This window comes from Schistocerca gregaria, chromosome 9, assembly GCF_023897955.1.
Source record: "Schistocerca gregaria isolate iqSchGreg1 chromosome 9, iqSchGreg1.2, whole genome shotgun sequence".
Lineage (NCBI taxonomy): Eukaryota > Metazoa > Arthropoda > Insecta > Orthoptera > Acrididae > Schistocerca > Schistocerca gregaria.
In genome coordinates, this window is record NC_064928.1 from 29,149,116 (window position 1) to 29,169,907 (window position 20,792).

Here is a 20,792-nt window from a genome sequence, read left to right on the forward strand (position 1 = left end):
GTTTCCCCTTCCTGGGACAATGAATTCACGGTGTTCTTATTTCAATTTCCAGGAGTGTATGTTTGTAGGTTATCGGTCGCTATTAGAAATATTATATTCGCAGCTGCGACAGAAAGTATGCGGAACTTCACCACAGCACTGTTTAAGTAAAATGTTAACAACGTGTATTTTTAAGTATGAAGTAATATGTAAACTGAGTACTGTACGTTAAAGTCGAAGCTTAATTTCTTGTGCATCTCACATAATAGAATAAAGTGTACAGCCTAGTAATACAACAAAAAATATACGTAATGTGACAGATTCGTTTACTCCTGTGCTGTAAAAGCTTGTCCTATTGGGGAAAGTGTGACTACGCTAATCCAATTTTAATGGCAGATTTGGAAACTGCACGATTTCTCCAGCTACAGCATGTTTATAACATATGAAGACATGCAGATCGAAAAGGTTGACAGTGTTACATTTCTGGGACTACAACTCGACAATAAATTCAGTTGGGAAGAGCATACCACATTTTTTCACTCTATTATTTCATAAGGGAGCATATTCTGTGGTAACTTATCAAACATAGCAAAAGTTTTTCGCATGTAAAAGCGCGTAATAAAAATCGTTTGTGGTATAAATTAAAGAACATCATGTAGGAACCTGTTCAAGGAACTTTCTATTCTAACCACTGCTTCCTAGTATATTTATTCCTTAATGAAATTTGTTACAAGTATTTCCAACCAACAGCTCAATACATAATATCAGTTCTAGAAATGGGAACAGCAACCTACACTGCCCACTTGGGAATCAGCGCGTTAGACTGCTAGGCCAGTCGGGTGGGCATAGGTTACCCATAGTCGGGTAGACGCCCGCCAGCTAGGGGCAACTGACGCCACGAGGACAGAGACAGAAATAGAGAGGCCGACTGTAACTCTAGTGGCAGGCTGCCATCCTCCTGATGAGGCTATTCCTCCAGTAGACCTAGAAATACTATTGGTCTCAGGTCAGAGAGTGATTATTGGAGGAGACTTGAAAAACATGGCATATGGCTGTAGAGCTGGAATCGTGATTGGCAGTACGTTGCACATCCTGATAGAGGCAAGGAACGATATTAACGTCATAGCACCAGGAGAGGCAATATACTAATCCCGCGTCGCTGCTACCACTCTGACACACTAGACACGTTCCTGTATAAAAATTAACATAAACAAGCTTGGCCCTGACCACTTCCCGCTCAGCCTGAAACTAGCCAGTGCCAGCGCCAAGTGTATAAGAAAAAGCACAGCTTACTGCACACACTCGACCGACTGGCGCGCCTCCACACGGACGATCACCCGAATATGAATAACAGAAGACAGACCGACAAAAATGTAGACCTCTTTACCAACACACAGCACGAATACTACTCAAGGTCAACGACAAAGACGACGCACCAAAGCAGACGATAGGACCTTCCTGAAGAAATACGACAACTACTGAGGTCTAAAAGGCGCTTCGGGAAACGCTGTCGATGTTGATGACACTCAAGGCCATGAAGAGGAAGTTGAGCAATCAGTCAGAAGAATACTTAGAAGAATAGCACAGACCTCAGTGCAGCCAGTCATTTACGAAATGTTCAGGTCAACCGTCAAACGGTTCACAACTCCAAATCTCCTAGTACCGATGGCGTTACGCCACTTCAATCCAAAAATCTGCCACTTAACCATCTACAACTCCTGCCAAGGACTACATTATTTCCCTACAGCCTAGAAGACAGCGAGTGTTACCACCCTCCTGAACCAAAAGAAAAATCCCCTCTTTCCACGAAACCACAGATGCATGTCTCTCCTAAGCTTTCTCAGTAAAATCCTGGAACAATTAATCATTACATCACTGCAACGACAGGCTCGTCACCATCCTCTAACAATTTGTCTTGCATACCAGGCATGGCACAACAACCTAGGCCACCTGAATGGTCGAGCAAATCCGCAAGGTCTTCTAGGATATCGAGGAAGCCTTACACCATGTTTGGCATGACGACATAATACACAAACTTCATGAAATCGTCTCCTCCACATAATCAAAATTCTGGCATCTTTCTTAAGCAATAGAAAATTTTTTGTTTGCTTCGATAAGTGAGAAAGCAACATAAAAGTATAGATGCAGGGATCCCCCAGGATTCAGTCGTGGGCCTCTTACCACATACTATCCATATCAAAGATATCACTAAAAAAGACAACAGTCATGTCACACTCCTTGCAGATGATACAGCTCTCTACTCTGGTCACCCGAACACCAGTTACTTTGTCATGTGCATGCAGCGGCACATTTAGCAAAATTAATGAATCATGCAACTTCTGGAAGAACAAAATTAATCGTAAAAAATTCAGCGCCATAATTTTCACAACCAGGAGACCAGGAGAAGAGTACCCAATCGGCAGCTCTCTCTAGACAGGCGAGATCTCGCATGGTATGAATCGGTAGAATATTTAGGCCCCAAAATTGATCACAAACTACTTTGGAGTTTACACATTACTGATGCATGTAATTGGGGTTTGGGTAGGTTTCATCGGTTATACCCACTGCTCAAGACCAATGGGTTAGTACTTCCTGCTACGCTACATGGCTGTGATGTCTGGGTCACAGCTGCTGATACTCACCTACACAAGAGCTTCAAAACAAAGGAGTTGGAATCATTATAGATGCACACAGGTTCGTTCCCAACATACACATACACCAAGGCACAAACATACCACCCACCACTCCTCTCATACAAAAACACTTGCAATTACTCTACAACAAAACAGGCATATCACTATTTCATCTCATCTCATCATTAGGTACAGATCAAAATCACATTAACTATAAGCATTACCACTCGCTAGTTTCGAGTATAACACGCAGTACATATCTAAAATAGACTCAATAACATACTAAGCACAAAACTCGGGAGCACACAAAAGAAGTTAAACATTTAACGAAAGCCTCATTCTCAACCTTCACTTTAGACAGAATGTGTTACGCTTAGAAATGCTACCAGTCAGTCAATCAATGACCTCATGGTATGGTACTAACTTCGCCTTTTGGTTCAGAATCTATCTCATCTTGTTACACAGCGTAAATTATGTGAAACAGCATACTGAACAGATTACTATGTGAAATAGCATTTTCAACACATTCATATAGGTAAAAAAAGGAAGTTGATATAATTTCGAAGTCACCCAACATTATAGTGATACCACACTTAGAGCATTCAGCAGCTGTCAGCAAATGGTGTGTGTGTGTGTGTGTGTGTGTGTGTGTGTGTGTGTGTGTGTGTGTGTGGATGCTGGACTATGTTCGATGAGGAATTACTGCAAGACATATCGTTTTATACCATTTTTTGGATAAACACTTTTGAATATGGTGGTGCCGCGCGGGATTAGCCGAGCGGTCTAGCGAGCTGCAGTCACGGACTGTGAGGCTGGTCCCGGCACAGGTTCGAATACTCCCTGGGGCATGGGTGTGTGTGTTCGTCCTTAGGATAATTTAGGTTGAGTACAGTGTAAGCTTAGGGACTGATGACCTTACCAGTTAAGTCCCATAGGATTTCATACACATTTGAACATGGTGCAAAAATTCAGGTCGTGCAGACACTTTTGAGAACAGCCAAAATGCCTGGTTGTGGGCCCTCACGTGATTCTACTGTAATGTCCGCTACACTCTGATTGCCTGTTTGGCTTCAAGTATGCTGGTATTAGCTGGAGAGGGGAGGGCAATATGACAAGAGGAGGGAAAGGATGTGGTGTGTTACGTGACTGATAATGAGAGATGGGCTTTCACCATTTTGGAATTCGGAATTTCCCACCACTGCCAGCAACTGCAGCGCCCAGCAGTAGTGTGACTACCTGTATAGCGCCGACTAGAGGCGGGAACGTGACCTGTGGCCTGCACTCCCCGTACATACAGTACTCCTCGTGTTGTAATTTTCAGTTCATCGAGCTACAAGTTTGACTTCCGATCTCAGTTACTTTTCCGTGCAAACATAGGTTATCGTCACTTAAATTCTTTGAATAAAAAATATGATTCATTTCACTTTATTAAAATTTATCTTTTCTGTCAGAATTCCTTAAAATGTTGCCAGAAATAACGTTCATTGTCACTACAGATTTTGATGCACTGTTATATTGTTCTAGGATATTGAGAGTCAGAAGGCAGTAAATACTGTAGCTCAGGTTACGCCATGTACTTCACATTCAAGAAGGTTGCGGTAGTGTTCGGGGCCATTGCTTAATGAACAAAATACGATTGTACTGATTGTCAGGCAATCTTTCCCATGATCTGAAGAGTTCCTAGCAAAGAGAAAACAGTGTATTATTCTTAATAGATAGAAATCTAAAGACATGAAAGAAAGTTCGGACGTACCATAAGAGAGCGTCATAGAACTGGTACCGCTCGCAGGACATACAAACGATTTTGTAGATAGTGTCGGAAGCTCTATGACATTATGGATTATGCTATTCTGTATAGAGAAGTTTGTGCGCTAGGAGATTGTAGCGGACAGCAGGAATACCTGCAGAGGACCGACACTCGGTACTAAGATTGCACCAGACTACGAACCCTAAGCAAATATGACCTATTGGACATGAAGAAGAAGAAAAATCCGTTATTCTGCCGTTTCACAAATTCCGAACGCTGATTGGATGCAGCCTATTTTATTAAATATTTGGGAGCATGCGTATGGAGGAATTTAAAGTGAAATGAACACACAAAACGTGCTGGGAGGAAGGTAGGAAACAGAAAGAATTCTCGCAAGCTGCTGCCCACACACGAAAGTGACAGGACGGTCGTATGGACTGTCGGCGGCACGCTCGCAGCCTGCCTGCTGCACGCAGTTGTCGGACGCAGCAGATACCAACAGACATTTTAACCTGCTCGTGCCATGCTAGACCGCAACGAATATCGAAAGAGGTCCTACTACACAAGTATTACTGGTTTTAGTCTGTGGTCGCAGTTTTAAAAATGTGTGTGAAATGTTATTGGACTCAACTGCAAAGTCATCAGTCCCTAAGCTTACACACTACTTAACCTAAATTATTCTAAGGACAAACACACACACCCATGCCCGAGGGAGGACTCGAACCTCCGCCGGGACCAGCCGCACAGTGCATGACTGCAGCGCCTCAGACCGCCCAGCTAATCCCGCGCGGCCGCAGTCTTAATTGGCTACTGGTTGGCTTACAGAGTGTCTCCTCAGGGCATCCCCAGGCATGCAGTCGTCATGATTACTTTCCAAACATATACAGTGAGGAGAACAAAAGTCATACGACAACCCCTAATATCGTGTCGGACGACATTTCGCCCAGTGTAGTGCAGCAACTCGACTTATGGCATGAACTGGAAAGTTTATTGAAAGTCCCCTGCAGAAATAACGAGCCATGCTCACCATAACTGCGAACGTGTTGCCGATACAGGCTTTTTGTGCACGAATTGACCTTTCGATTATATAAATGTTCGATGGGATTCATATCAGGCGATCTGGGTGACCAAGTCATTCACTTGTATTGTTCAGAACGGTCTTGGAACCAGTTGTGAGGAATTGTGACCTGGTGACATTGCGCATTCTCTTGTTTGGGAACGGGTAGCCAACCATAACCGTTTGCAGCCAATTATCGATTCAGCTGGACCAGTGGAGCCAGTCCATTCCAAGTGAACGCAGTCGACGCCGTTAACGACCCACCACCGTCTTGCACAGTGCCATATTGATAACCTGGGCCGATTACTTCGTGGGATCAGTGCCACACTCGAATCCTACCATCAGCTCTTATCAACTGAAATCGGGACTCATCTGACAAGGCCACTGTTTTCCTGTAGTCTGTGGTCCAAATGATATAATCACGAGCCCAGGAGAGGCGTTGCATGCTGTGACGCGCCGTTAGTAAAGGCAGTCGCGCAGGGTCGTCTGCTGCCACAACCGACTCACGCCACGTTTCGGCAGACTGTCCTAGCGGACACGTTCATCGTGCGCCCTGCACTCAGTTTTCAAAAACGGCTCTGAGCACTATGGCACTTAACAGCTGAGGTCACCAGTCCCCTAGAACTTAGAACTACTTCTTAAACCTAACTGCCCTAAGGACATCACACACATCCATGCCCGAGGCAGGATTCGAACCTGCAAGCGTAGCGGTCGCGCGGTGCCGCACTGAAGCGCCTAGAACCGGTCGGCCACTCTGGCCGGCCACACACTGAGTTTTGCTGTTATTTTGCGCAGTGTTGCATGAGTGTTAATACTGACGACTCCATGCAAACCTCGCTGCCGTCGGTCGTTTAAGTGAAGGCTGTTGGGCAGCCCTTTGTCTGTGGTCAGAGGTCATGCCTGAAATTTGGTATTCTCAGCACATTCTTGACTCTATGGACTCAGAATATTGAATTCGCTAACGGCTCCCGGAATGGAATGTCCTGTACATCCAACCCCAACTACCGTTGCGTGATCAAAGTCTGTCAGTTTCGGTCGCGTGTGTCTGGCACTACAGATATCTGTAGGTGTGCTTATCCACATCTCATCAATTTTGTCACAGCACTGTATAGCAGTATTTGATGCATCTACTGGGGAAGTCAGTGGGATGACCGAGTGCTAGGGGATGGCTCGAGGATGACACATTTTACAGAAACTGGTGGCACGTTGGCAAAATAAAGAACTGAAACATTTATTATTTCTAAAGTGTGGTGGCCGGTGGCCCAGCCGCCGTACGTGTGGAGTGTGTGTCAGTTGGCGTGCCGTGCGAGCGCACACACAGCGGCTCACCTTGACGATGCTCTCCACCACCCTGAGTTCGCCCAGGTCTGCGAGGCTGGGAGCTCGCAGGTAGTCGCCGCCCTCGCCGAAGACGTCCTCCAGCTCCCGGCGGGCTGCGGCCTGCCACTCAGGGTGGAGCGCGAGCAGCGCCAGCGCGTAGCTGACGGTCACAGCGGTCGTCTCCGTGCCCGCTATCAGCAGGTTCACCAGCTGCAAGGCGTTTCAGTCAGGTCAGCTTGTGTGCGCTGTTCCTTCTGTAGGCCCACGTGCACAAGTGAGGCAAATCCAGAACACACTATTAGCCAAAACCTGCCCGTGCAGATGAACAGTAGAATATTGCAAAATAAATCAGACGATGGAACAGTCCACGGCTGTACTGCCAGTTGATAGCGTCCGACGGGCACGACACTTTGTCGCCGCCGTCTTGTACGTTGCCGACCTGAGCTGCGACCGCAGCGCCCCCTGCCGCCGCGGGCAGCTCGCTCCGCGGTCCACCCCCGCAGCCACTCGTGGGAGGTCGCGGAGGCGCCAGCGTCGGCGTCTGTGCTGGCGTCCGTGCAAGTCCTCTGGCCGCCCCGGTCGCCACATCCTTTCGTTTGCCGAGGATCTCCTTAATTAAACTCAGTGCTGCTTCCCAGGAATTCCTCAAATTACAGGCGGAATCTCGGTTCACGAGATCGTCCCTTGTGCGAATTTCTATGGGATTTCGTCCCAGTACTTGGAAGTCTGTGCCAAGATCCTGCTACGTTTGCAGTCGATCGCACGATTCTTGGACAAACAGTGCCCTGCGACTGCTGACTAGTTGAGGTACATCAGTCGAGTGTGTCTGCGGTCTTCTCGGCTAGGTTCTTCCAACGTGTACACCCGTGGACTGTTAGACTAACAAATACGCCAGGAGAAACTGAAGAATAGCAATAAATCAGATGTTCCACGTTTATTTGACAACTAAGAGTTTCGAACTGCTATTGTACGAATGTTGATCAATAAATAACCCCTGAAATTTCTTTACAACTGTTAAAATATCGGGTTTGTCCATAAGCTCGTAGCGTTTCTCCATAAGTTTAATAAACACAACACATACTTCAGTCATAAATAATACCACGTGATCAAAAAGTCAGTATAAATTTGAAAACTTCATAAACCACGAAATACTGTAGATAGAGAGGTAAAAATTGACACACATGCTTGGAATGACATGGGGTTTTATTAGAATAACAAAAATAATAAAGTTCACAAAATGCCCGACAGATGGCGCTGGACAGCAAAACGTCAGTGACTGCGCATGACAATCGTGTACAAAAGGAGCTGTAATGAGAGAGAGAATCAGATCCGCCAGCAGTCGCAGCATGTTGACATTACCTGAAAAGGCTCTTTTAGTGAAGCTGTATTATCAGAATGAGAAATGCGCTAGTTCAGCGTTACGATCCTATCGCCATAGGAAGGGGATTCGAACGGGTAAAGGTCCGTTGACAAATGCAGCCGTGGTGAGAATGATTTCGAAGTTCGAAGCTACGGGTTGTTTAGACGATAGACCCCGTAGTGGCCGACCGAGCACAAGGCGTAATGCTGCTGAGACAGTTCAGGAAGAAAAGGAGACTGTAGCGGGTTCGTCTGTGCACGGGGAAGTCAGCGCTCGTGCAGTCGCACGTCTCACCGGCATTCCATACACTAGTGTTTGGTTGGCACTGAGGCGTACCCTCCGATGCTATCCGTACAAAATCCATCGGCATCATCAACTGTTACATGGCGATTTACTGAAGCGGAGGGCATTTGAGGTGTGGGCGTTTCAAAAGATGGCGGAAGATGACGATTGGTTGAGTAACGTGTTGCAGACTGACGAAGCTCATTTCACGCTCCGAGGGTCTGTCAACGCCCACAACTGCAGAATTTGGGCTACCGAAAATCCTAGAACTGTCGTCGAAACTCCATTGCACGACGAGAAAGTCACGGTATTGGTTGTATTTACCACATTTACCGTTATCGGCCTTTTTCTTCGAGGAAATGCGAGATTCTGGTTTTGTAACTGCTACCGTGACGGGTGAGAGGTACGCCGATATGTTACAGAAAAGCACCATCCCCAGCCTGGCTGATAAACACCTGCTGTAACGTGCGATGTTAATGTAGGATGGCGCTCCACCCCATATTGCTAGACACGTTAAAGATCTCCTGCGTGCGTCGTTTGGTGATGATCGTGTGCTCAGCCGCCACTTTCCTCATGCTTGGCCTCCCAGGTCCCCAGACGTCAGTCAAAAAAATGGTTCAAATGGCTCTGAGCACTATGCGACTTAACATCTGTGGTCATCAGTCGCCTAGAACTTAGAACTACTTAAAACTAACTAACCTAAGGACATCACACACATCCATGCCCGAGGCAGGATTCGAACCTGCGACCGTAGCAGTCGCACGGTTCCGGACTGAGCACCTAGAACCGCGAGACCACCGCGGCCGGCCCAGACGTCAGTGCGTGCGATTATTGGCTTTGGGGTTACCTGCAGTCGCAAGTGTATCGTGATCGACCGACATCTCTATGGATTCTGAAAGACAACATCCGACGCCAATGCCTCACCATAACTGCTTTACAGTGCTGTTCACAACATTATTCCTCGACTACAGCTATTTTTGAGGAATGATGGTGGACATATTGAGCATTTCCTGTAAAGAAATGCAACTTTGCATTGTCTTACTTCGTTATGCTAATTATTGCTATTCTGATCAGATGAAGCGCCATCTGCCAGACATTTTTTGAACGTTTGTATTTGTTTGGTTCTAATAAAACCCCATGTCATTCCAAGCATGTGTGTTAATTTGTACCTCTCTATCTACATTATTCCGTGATTTATTTAGTTTTCAAATTTATACTGACTTCTTGATCTCCCGGTACATTCCCCTTCACTATTTAAAACAGTGTGCCGATGGTGGGGTAACTTTTCTATTGTGCGACTGTAGAAATCACATGGTTTTGAGGCGAAGGAGTCGTCGAGGCACGTTCGGAGTACAGTCTCATCAGCCAAGCTACGTCCTTGAAGGTTGTTCGTCAGAGAGCTGAAAAGGTGGAATTCTGAGACCACGGGATCAAATGAATACGGTGGTTACAGAATGACATCCCAACCAAACCTCTATAGTGGTTTTTGTCAGTCTAGCACAATGTCGGGGGGTGGGGTGACGCTATCGTGGAGTAGCGGCACTTCACGCAATGTTCCCGATCGTTGTTCTTGGATTGCGTCTGGCAGACGTCCCAGTTGTTGACAACTCGGGGAAGTAATTCACAGTACGCCATACCGTCGCTGTTCCACCAGATGCATAACATTATCTTTTGTGGATGCCCACAGGTCTTTGTATGGAGAGTTACCGCTTTGTTTGCGCTCAGTCATACCTGTCTTTTCCTTGTCCTGTCTCCAGTAACGACGCAGGATAGGAGAGCTCGGTGTTGTACACAAGACAGTTGATGACGAGCAAGCAGACGTGCACACATGGCTTCCCGCTGATTTTTGTGATTTTGGCTTAAAACGTGCAGCACACATACACTCGGGTTTTGAAGCTCCCCCTCTGCATGCAAATGTCACACAGTGCCGGAAAGGTCAGAGTCCGTGACAGCTGCCGGCTCTCGACTGCACTGACGTTGGCCATTGTGGACTGACACGTTTAAACAGTCATCATCAAATTCTGAGAGTCTTCCTCAACGTGGAGGGTCACTAATATCAAAACGATCCTCCTCAAAACGAGAAAACCATTTTCCTGCCATACTCTGTCCAATGGCTTTATCCCCATATGCGGCGTACATTCTTCTGTCATCCCTCCACTGAACTCAAACATAAGAATTTTTCGCAGATGTTGCCCTTTCTCCTTATGGCACTCCATTTTTTAGCGTCCACAGTCTCACTCACTATCTCTAAATGACAAAAAGACAATATATGAACCCAAATAGCAACTACAAATCAAAAATTATATTCCGTAAATGAACCCATACCAACCAGAATACCAACATACAAAACAAAAACGCTACGAACTTACGCACCAAGAATGTCATATATAGTAAAAGTTAATTTACGTGCTTCAAATTTGATATTCTTTTTCAGCAGGTGTGCGACATGGAAAAATGGGCAGATGCCATTATTCGTGCAGACTGGCGCGTCACAACTCGACAACAGGCACTTCGCTTTCTGTGAGAATAGTCCAGGTGTGTGCCCAGCGACTGAGACCCTTCGATATTCAGAATTAATCCTCCTCAGATGCTCACAAAAAATCGCAACACAAAAAAAACACTCTTCATCTGAAATACTTCATCAGTCTGCGGGCAAAGGAGAGGCCTTTCTGTCACCGATCATTAAAGGTGATGCAACTTCGGTGCATCAGTTGAGCCAGAAACGCATAAACAGTGGCTGTACTGGCACCACCTGCATTTACGGAAGAAGAAAAAAGTCAACCCAGCTCCCTCTGCTGACAAAAAATATGACAATCTTTTGGGATAGAGTTGATGTCGCTCACGTGGATGTGTTGCCAAAGCGTCAAATATCAAACATAAAAAACATAGAGTTCGTTAATGTTTTTCAATTTTACTAACAACACTTTTTTAAAGGTTTTCTGATTTATAAGTAGAGTTCAAAGTATGAAAATATCTAATAGTACTGTCTTAACAACATATTAGGGTTGTGAATAGCTTCATAGCGTTTCTGTTTAGCATGTTGGTATTCCTGTTGCTGTGGGTGTATTTATAGATGGTCATTTTTTATTTTTAGTTGACTACTGCTGTTTGCGTTTACGTATTGCCAATTGGAGGTAGTGGACGGAGCTGTGGACGCTAGAAAATGAAGTGCCAAGTGGAGAAATCGGAATACCTGCGACATATTCTTCTTTTTAAGCTCAATAGAGGGACCGGAACGAATGGGCATCTCCGGCTTAACGCTCTCGCAAGCAGTGGGCATAGAGACAACTTCGAGCCAGGTGGATAGCCGGTTCTTGCCCACAGCTGCAGGGGCAGGTCTCGGCGGTGGCGCTGTGCCGAATAGCCAACTTATAGTCAGTATGTCAGAACTATAACCTATATCTCTAACGTCGATCAGTTGTAGAATTTTGGGACACGTATTATGGAGACTAGAAATCTACTCTCTAGGAATCAGCATGGGTTTCGAAGAAGACGGTCGTGTGAAACCCAGCTCGCGCTATTCGTCCACCAGACTCAGAGACACGGGTTCCCAGGTAGATGCCGTGTTTCTTGACTTCCGCAAGGCGTTCGATACAGTTCTCCACAGTCGTTTTATGAACAAAGTAAGAGCATACGGACTATCAGACCAATTGTGTGACTGGATTGAAGAGTTCCTAGATAACAGAACGCAGCATGTCATTCTCAAAGGACAGAAGTCTTCCGAAGTAAGAGTGATTTCAGGTGTGCCGCAGGGGTGTGTCATAGGACAATTACTATTCAAAATATACATAAATGACCTGCTGGATGACATCGGAAGTTCACTGAGGCTTTTTGCAGATGATGCTGTGGTGTATCGAGAGGTTGTAACAATGGAAAATTGTACTGAAATGCAGGAGGATCTGCAGCGAATTGACGCATGGTGCAGGGAATGGCAATTGAATCTCAATGTAGGCAAGTGTAATGTGCTGCAAATACAGAGAAAGATAGATCCCTTATCGTTTATCTACAAAATAGCAGATCAGCAACTGGAAGCAGTTAATTCCATAAATTATCTGGGAGTACGCATTAGGAGTGATTTAAAATGGAATGATCATATAAAGTTGATCGTCGGTAAAGCAGATGCCAGACAGAGATTCATTGGAAGAATCCTAAGGAAATGCAATCCGAAAACAAAGGAAGTAGGTTACAGTACGCTTGTTCGATCACTGCTCGAATACTGCTCAGCGGTGTGGGATCCGTACCAGATAGGGTTGATAGAAGAGATAGAGAAGATCCAACGGACAGCAGCGCGCTTCGTTACAGGATCATTTAGTAATCGCGAAAGCGTTACGGAGATGATAGATAAACTCCAGTGTAAGTCTCTGCAGGAGAGACGCTCTGTAGCTCGGTACGGGCTTTTGTTGAAGTTTCGAGAACATACCTTCACCGAGGAGTCAAGCAGTATATTGCTCCCTCCTACGTATATCTCGCGAAGAGACCATGTGGATAAAATCAGAGAGATTAGAGCCCACACAGAAGTATACCGACAATCCTTCTTTCGACGAACAATAGGAGACTGAAATAGAAGGGAGAACCGATAGAGGTAATCAAGGTACCCTCCGCCACACACCGTCAGGTGGCTTGCAGACTATGGATGTAGATGTACATGTGTTGGACCGCCTCAGCGATGGCATATGTCGTATGTGTTCTCTGTGGAAAATTGAGCGATTCAGTATCGATGAGTGACAAGTGTTGCCGCTGCACGTAATGATAACATGCTGCCGGGGCGCCCTCCTGGGCCCGCGTTGGTGCGCTGCGGCACGCAGGCGCTGCTTCCACTGCGTCAGCCCGTGCCGTGCGACTCCCTCAGCTGCGCCACCGCGACTGGACACCGGGACACTCCTCCGACGCCTAGCCACGACAGATTCTACTACGTGGTGTCAGTGCGTCCCGTTTTGTGCTTCTCAGTGCGGGCTCCGTCTGACACGCAGTTATTCGCTGTTCTCTCTGTCCTGTCAAGCAGTAGACCCTTCTCCTCCTCCTGCTCCTATTCTCCCTGCTCATTCTTCCTCCTGGTGTACCAGAGAGAACCAACTTAGCGGCTATATAGTGTTGTAAAAAACCTAATCGCAACATCGAATTCCCGATACATCAGTTTATTGTTTCCGATAGTTGTATTACGAACACGCATCTGTCCAGTCCCTTCCGCAAATTGTTCACGGACATAGTATGTAACTGAGTTGAAATTTAAAATTTCGAGCTACTTCCAGGGTCATGGACTTCCTGCCAAAAGATGTAACTGTGCCAGTATCCACCAATAGGAAGCAAGGGGTGGGGAGGGGTGGGGAAATCCAGTGTTGTTGCTGCTGTTGTGGTCTTCAGTCCTGAGACTGGTTTGATGCAGCTCTCCCTGCTACCCTATCCTGTCCAACTTTCTTCACCTAGCAGTACCTACTGCAACCTACATCCTTCTGAATCTGCTTAGTGTATTCATCTCTTGGTCTCCCTCCACGATTTTTACCCTCAGCGCTGCCCTCCAATGCTACATTTGTGATCCCTCGATGTCTCAGAACATGTCCTACCAACCGATCCCTTCTTCTAGTCAAGTTGTGCCACAAGCTCCTCTTCTCCCCTATCCTATTCAACACCTCCTCATTAGTTATGTGATCTACCCATCAATCTTCAGCATTCTTCTGTAGCACCACATTTCGAAAGCTTCTATTCTCTTCTTGTTCAAACGATTTATCGTCCACGTTTCACTTCCATACATGGCTACACTCCACACAAATACTTTCAGAAACGACTTCCTGACACTTAAATCTATACTCGATGTTAAGAAATTTCTCTTGTTCAGAAACGCTTTCCTTGCCATTGCCAGTCTACATTTTATATCCTCTCTACTTCGACCATCATCAGTTATTTTGCTCCCCAAATAGCAAAACTCCTTTACTACTTTAAGTGTCTCACATCCTAATCTAAATCCCTCAGCATCACCCGACTTAATTCGACTACATTCCATTATCCACGTTTTGCTTTTGTTGATGTTCATCTTATATCCTACTTTCAAGACACTCTCCATTCCGTTCAACTGCTCTTCCAAGTCCTTTGCTGTCTCTGACAAAATTACAATGTCATCAGCGAACCTCAAAGTTTTCATTTCTTCTCCATGGATTTTAATGCCTACTCCGAACTTTTCTTTTGTTTCCTTTACTTCTTGCTCAATATACAGGTTGAATAACATCAGGAATAGGCTACAACCCTGTCTCGCTACCTTCGCAATCACTGCTTCCCTTTCATACCACTACTCTTATAACTGTCATCTGGTTTCTGTACAAATTGTAAATAGCCTTTCGCTCCCTGTATTTTACCCTTGCCACCTTTAGAATTTGAAAGAGACTATTCCAGTCAACATTGTCAAAAGCTTTCTCTAAGTCTACAAATGCTAGAAACGTAGGTTTGCCTTTCCTTAATCATCCTTCTAAGATATGTCGTAAGGTCACCATTGCCTCATGTGTTCCAATATTTCTACGGGATCCAACGTGATCTTCCACGAGGTCGGCTTTTACCAGTTTTTCCATTTGTCTGTAAAGAATTGGTGTTAGTATTTTGCAGCTGTGACTTATTAAACTGATAGTTCGGTAATTTTCACATCTGTCAACACCTGCTTTGTTTGTGATTCGAATTATTATATTCTTCATGAAGTTTGAGGGTATTTCGCCTGACCGCAGTGTCACGGGAGAGGATGTCGCCACTTGAGCGACAGCAGAGGCGGTTTCCCAGGAGTCGGCAGCAGAGGTCTGCCGCCGCGTGTAGCTTTCGTTCAAGGGATCGGCACCGTCCGGCGACTGCAGCGGCGGTGCGAGTCACTGCCCGCGGAGTAACGTGCAGGCGGCACGAGCTCCGTGACTGGGAGACTCTCAACAGCGCGATTACATGTGGTGAGTTATGTTGACAGCATTCCTTTTGCAATCGAAATAAAATAGCGCCGCATGTCCGTACCACTTCGTCATCTACAAACTGCTTAAATAAACAGCATTCCATACAGTGCATTCACTTTCCTGACAAATTGTTTAAATAAATAAATAAACTCTGTTCCAAACACTACCCTGCATCCAATAAATTGTTTCAATAAACAATATTCCACTCATTGCATTGTCTACCAGATATTATTCGATTTCCCACCAAACAGCCAATCAGCTGAGTCTTCTTCCCGCCAATGTCGAGGTGGGGGAGAGGAGAGGAAGGGTTGAGGGTTCCCCAAAGGAGTAGCGGTACATTAATTGATCGATTTAATTAATTAGTCAATTTATGTGAGATCGAAAGACAACTTGTGTTGGTGGGGGACTACGCAGAGGAGTGGGGGAGAAGAAGAGGGAGGGGAGGGGGAGGGAGAGAAGAAGGGGATTTCTCAGAAAGACGGATTATCCCCAGGGAGTCATAATCCACTTAGCGGAACAGTAGGTTGAGGACCTGTCAATCAGAAGAGAACAATAGGTTTGCCTCTGAGTATTTACTTGCCCCTGATGTAGGCGGCCCGCACTAGTAAATCCACTCGTGCCAGTTTTATCCCATCATCAGCCTGTTGTAAATAGCCAAGGAAAATATATTGCTGATGACGACAGTCTCAGTTATGTATATCTGTGGGCTTTATTAAACGTATGGAATAACACTACGAATTTATGCACCAACCCAATATTTCAATATTTTGAGTAGTGTATACTGCTGTTACTTCTACTACTAATACCAGTGCTAGTACAAAAAATAGCAAATTTTCTTAATTGTTGTCCACTTTTACCGACAATCCACAGATATTGATGTCTAAATAGAGTCTGGACATGAAAATATCGACTATTTCATTTGTTGTGGAAAATCACACCTACTTCTACACGTCAATTCGATTTCAGCTCTTGCTTTAAGTTTAACTGAAAACGTTAAAACAATTAAAGATCATGTAGAAATATTAACTGAAAAGAATAAATATTTGCTTTGAAGTTTTAAAATATGTAGTATGTAAGTACATTAAAATATCTACAAAGGGTGGATATAATCCCTGGCCCCCTCGTTGCTGTGTTACTATGATTAATTCAGAAGTCTCTGTGATGCCACTAAAAAACTCAAGATCCGTTTACGACGCTTCACATCTGAAAGGAACCCGAAAAAAATCTTATTCTAACACGATTGTGCACGCCCATATCGAAGTGTCACAATCCGTGAACACATCCCCAAATAGTTTTCGAAGTCATCTTCTTGTACACCCTATAGCAAAGAACTGGGTCCCTCGGCATTCCTCTGCTACAGCCACTTAGGAATTCTCTGCAAGTGATGCACTTTGAACGTGGTGAGAGCGTAATTCACATAGTGGAAACATGCGTATCAGCACAAGACGAGAGCTTGTACATGTCACTCACAGAAGCCCATAGAACATGATGGAGAGACTCTAGAAGTAGTACATCATCACCAAATTCTAACTCTTAAGAATCAAAAAGTCCACAGAAAAACTTGTGGATCATTATTTGTTGAATGTAATAGAATTCTTCCTGGTTCAAATAGTTACGTTCTTCAAAATTAATGGAAAACAGCACATTTGACCCCATAAACTCTCATGTTGCGTGTGCCGTATTAAGCAAGTGCGTGGCCCATAGCTCACTCTAACAAGGGGCCCTTTGTTTGTTTGGGTCGTATGGTTTAGGATATAGAATAAAACAAGACTGTTACATATAAACATTTCTCTATTGAATTTCGTAAATTCATAAATAATACCAGTTAGCTCAATGTCTCTGAGCAAATTGTATTCAATGTTCATTATACTACAGTCATTTAGACGTTCCTGTCTCATCGTGTTTCTTAATTCATTTTTAGTGCACTTTAACGTTGAAAAAGAACGTTCTCCACTGCAGTTCGTGATCATTAAAGGTATGTAAATGCGTAAGGATGTTTCTACATGTGGAAAACAAGTTCCTAACGAATTTTCCATTAAAAATTTGTAAATTTGTAGTTACAAACCATCGTTCTTTTTTCTGTCAATGACAGCAGCGATGTCCGCTTTCAGCAACTCAGCTAACTGTACCAGTTCGTCCCCTAGCGACTCTTCTCAACCATCTGGGTAAGCATTCACGATATGAGGAGCTCTTTTTCAAGATTTCTTCTGCCATAAGAGATTTAAAATCCCGTAATATTTCAAAAACATTAATCAGGTGATGGTATTTTTGTATGTGATTAGCTAATGCAGCCAATACATTGTGAATTATCACAACAAACATCTGCGTATCAAAATATTCTCCAGGTTTTTGACTTTCTACAACTTCATCGAGTGTAGTTGATCCACTAAAATTGTCGTACTTTGTATCTCGCTTGTGTCGTGTTGAAGTTTGTTACTGATATTCTCCATAGCTAGTCAGGGATTTGGCTTTTGCCTCAATTTATGAAAGTGTGAACCCCGTTGCTTGGATATATTCGTATAAGGATGTACAAAGTGCATATCCGGCGCTGAGATCTCTATCAGACGACCGCAGTTAAACGCTAGTCGCTTGCAAGCGTTCTAGGATTCTGTTTCATGCGGCACACATTACTCCCGTTTCCAACTTACCCATTTTCAAAACCAGTCCGTAAGCCTGATTGCGGCACTCCACCTTTCGATGCATATTAGCAGATATGTCACTCAAAACTTGTCTGATCGCACGAAAAGCACATAAAAGCGCCTTTGTAGCATCAGCTCTGGGGAACCACTTTGTTTCCGATAACCTTTTCAAAATCGGAATTTTAGTACAGTCATTTTTCAGTGCTTTCAAAAGAATGCTCCATCGATAGGTAGAAGCAGAAAAAATATGTAGATGCTTTCAAGGAAATCAAAGAAAATGGGTGCTACTGTACAACATTCTACAGCCCACTTGGCGGCCAAATTTAGCGAATATGAAAAACACGGAATATATTCAATGTACTTATTTATATCTTTAATTCGTGATTCTAAGCCTGTGAACCTGCCACTCATGTTACTGGCGTTGTCATAGCTTTCCCGACGAAAATCGTTGATATCAATGTCATTCTCTGTTAAAGAAGACAATAAGCTTTGTTCAGCAGTATGACCTTCCATATCCAAAAAATTCACAAATCTTTCCACCGACTATCAGACTCAGTTGATCTACGTGAGGTATATCAGGAGTAGAATCTAGAGACTGAATATTATTTGAATCTCTTAATTTTGCAAATAATATGATCTAGTATGGCTGCTGCAATTAGATGGATAAATTTCTCGCACGTTGTTTTTGACAAATACGACATATGTACCTTTACTTTATTTGTATGAATACGTGTATGTTGGGCCACAAGCAAATCAAATTTGGCTAGTAATTCTAAAAACCCTAAATAATTTCCATTGATGGGTGAACCAACAGTTTCATCGATATCTCGAAATGTTCGCCCTCGGTCAGCTAAAAAAACCTATAACTGCAACAATTCCTTCTAAGTATGTTAGTCAGTGCTTTTGTTCGCTCTCAGTTTGACTTACAAGTTGAGAATCGACAAGTGCACCATTGTTTTTAGAACTAACAGGGAAGTAATCGCTTTTTTATGCGAATTGCTTTCTTCATGTCTCTTCAGCAAAATATGTACATTCTTCCAGTCGTCTAACACGTCTTTCGTAAGACGTGGCGAGCCGCCAGAATCTGCCACTTTGTAGACAAAAGAGAATAGTTGGCCCTTGCTTTCTGAATAGCACAACCAATCCCTCATGCAAGTCTTATGTTTAATGTGACACGCGACTTTCTACAGAATCTTAGCTTATTTTCCTTCTCTTATATTTAGACTGAAGACAAAAAACTAGCGTTCGTATGCTGAACTCGGCTACTTCCTTTCGTAATCCGATAATCTCTGTCAAGGCTGTTTGGCCCTCATCAGCATCGTTAGAACACATCTCAGTTTCACTTTGTGTTTCACTTGTACAAGATGCAGTAACATCAGAAGCCTGTAACATGTTTTCGACTTTTCTTTGTCTTGAAGACGAGGTCTCTGGGCCGATAGGACTCGATATGCTTTTCAATTCAGTCTGGCTCGTAGACGATGCGGTTGAACTGGGAAGGCTTTCCGTCTGTTCAGTTACTGTGCCACTCGTAGAAAACGCAACTACATCGGAAGGAGTTGCATATTCTGATGAATCTTCTGTGGTATAGCTATCATCTTTACAATCAACTACAACTTTTCTATTTTGTACTTCATTTTCTGTATATTCGGCAAACGCATTCTGAATATTAAAACACTCAGTTTACGTGTTTCAGATCTAACAGCGTGTGTTTATCTCTCCTTTTCCTCTCTTGTTTTACGCTTTGCACTTCCAGAAGCGTACTTGCGTCCAGTATCTCTCTGTCTGCTGCTCACGGTTGTTAGATCGATCTGTGTAGAAGGAAAAAAATTAAATTACAAAGTAAAATGGAGCACTACTATTTAATCGGATTGCGTAACGCCTAAGTATCATGACTAATACACGTCCACTTTCTATTGAAGCTAGTACCAGCAAATAGTAAGCTGTAAATATGAGAGTCTTTTACCCACAGAGCTTTTGCGACTGGTAGGTGTCGTGTAGGCAGAAGCGAGAATCTGCTCACCAGCACTGTACGACAGTGGGCCAGAACCGACAGCCGCCTTCCGAGAGTTCAGACTGCTACAGCTTCCAGCCTGTCGAGATCTGTTGAATCTCTGTCTATAAAAATTATGCAGGAAGAAAGGGAGAAACGCGTTGAGAGTGAGCTCTCAACTGTTATCTACCCATCAATACAAACTCAGGCACATCTTTAAATTATTCGTAATTAGCGCTCTCAACAAAACAATAGCCACTTGGTTTCATGTTTTACATTTAATAAGGGAAGCACGCCGGTAAAATGTCGGCCCCCACGAACGGCCTGGCTTGAGGACGTGGGCCACACAGCAGCGCGCACGTGCACTTGTTGTTCGCCACCCGCCCTGCCACACTGCAGCCACTTGAGGGACAAACTGCACGTGACCCCCACCTACCGGCCACCCACGAGCTACAGTGCACTTGTTGTTCGCCACCCGCCCTGCCACACTGCAGCCACTTGAGGGACAAACTGCACGTGACCGCGACCTACCGGCCACCCACGAGCTACAGTGCACTTGTTGTTCGCCACCCGCCCTGCCACACTGCAGCCACATGAGGGACAAACTGCACGTGACCGCGACCTACCGGCCACCCACGAGCTACAGTGCACTTGTTGTTCGCCACCCGCCCTGCCACACTGCAGCCACTTGAGGGACAAACTGCACGTGACCGCGACCTACCGGCCACCCACGAGCTACAGTGCACTTGTTGTTCACCACCCGCCCTGCCACACTGCAGCCACTGAGGGACAAACTGCACGTGACCCCGACCTACCGGCCACCCACGAGCTACAGTGCACTTGTTGTTCGCCACCCGCCCTGCCACAC

At 44.8% G+C, this 20,792-nt stretch overlaps 1 protein-coding gene across 1 annotated transcript in view; it reads right to left on the reverse strand.

The window, feature by feature from the left end:
• LOC126292119 (cytochrome P450 4C1-like) overlaps positions 1–20,792 on the reverse strand; it is a 201,510-nt gene that overhangs the window by 15,515 nt on the left and 165,203 nt on the right. The window contains exon 6 of the mRNA XM_049985946.1: positions 6,746–6,946. Coding sequence (XP_049841903.1) covers positions 6,746–6,946 — 201 coding nt within the window. The remainder of the gene's footprint in view (positions 1–6,745; positions 6,947–20,792) is intronic.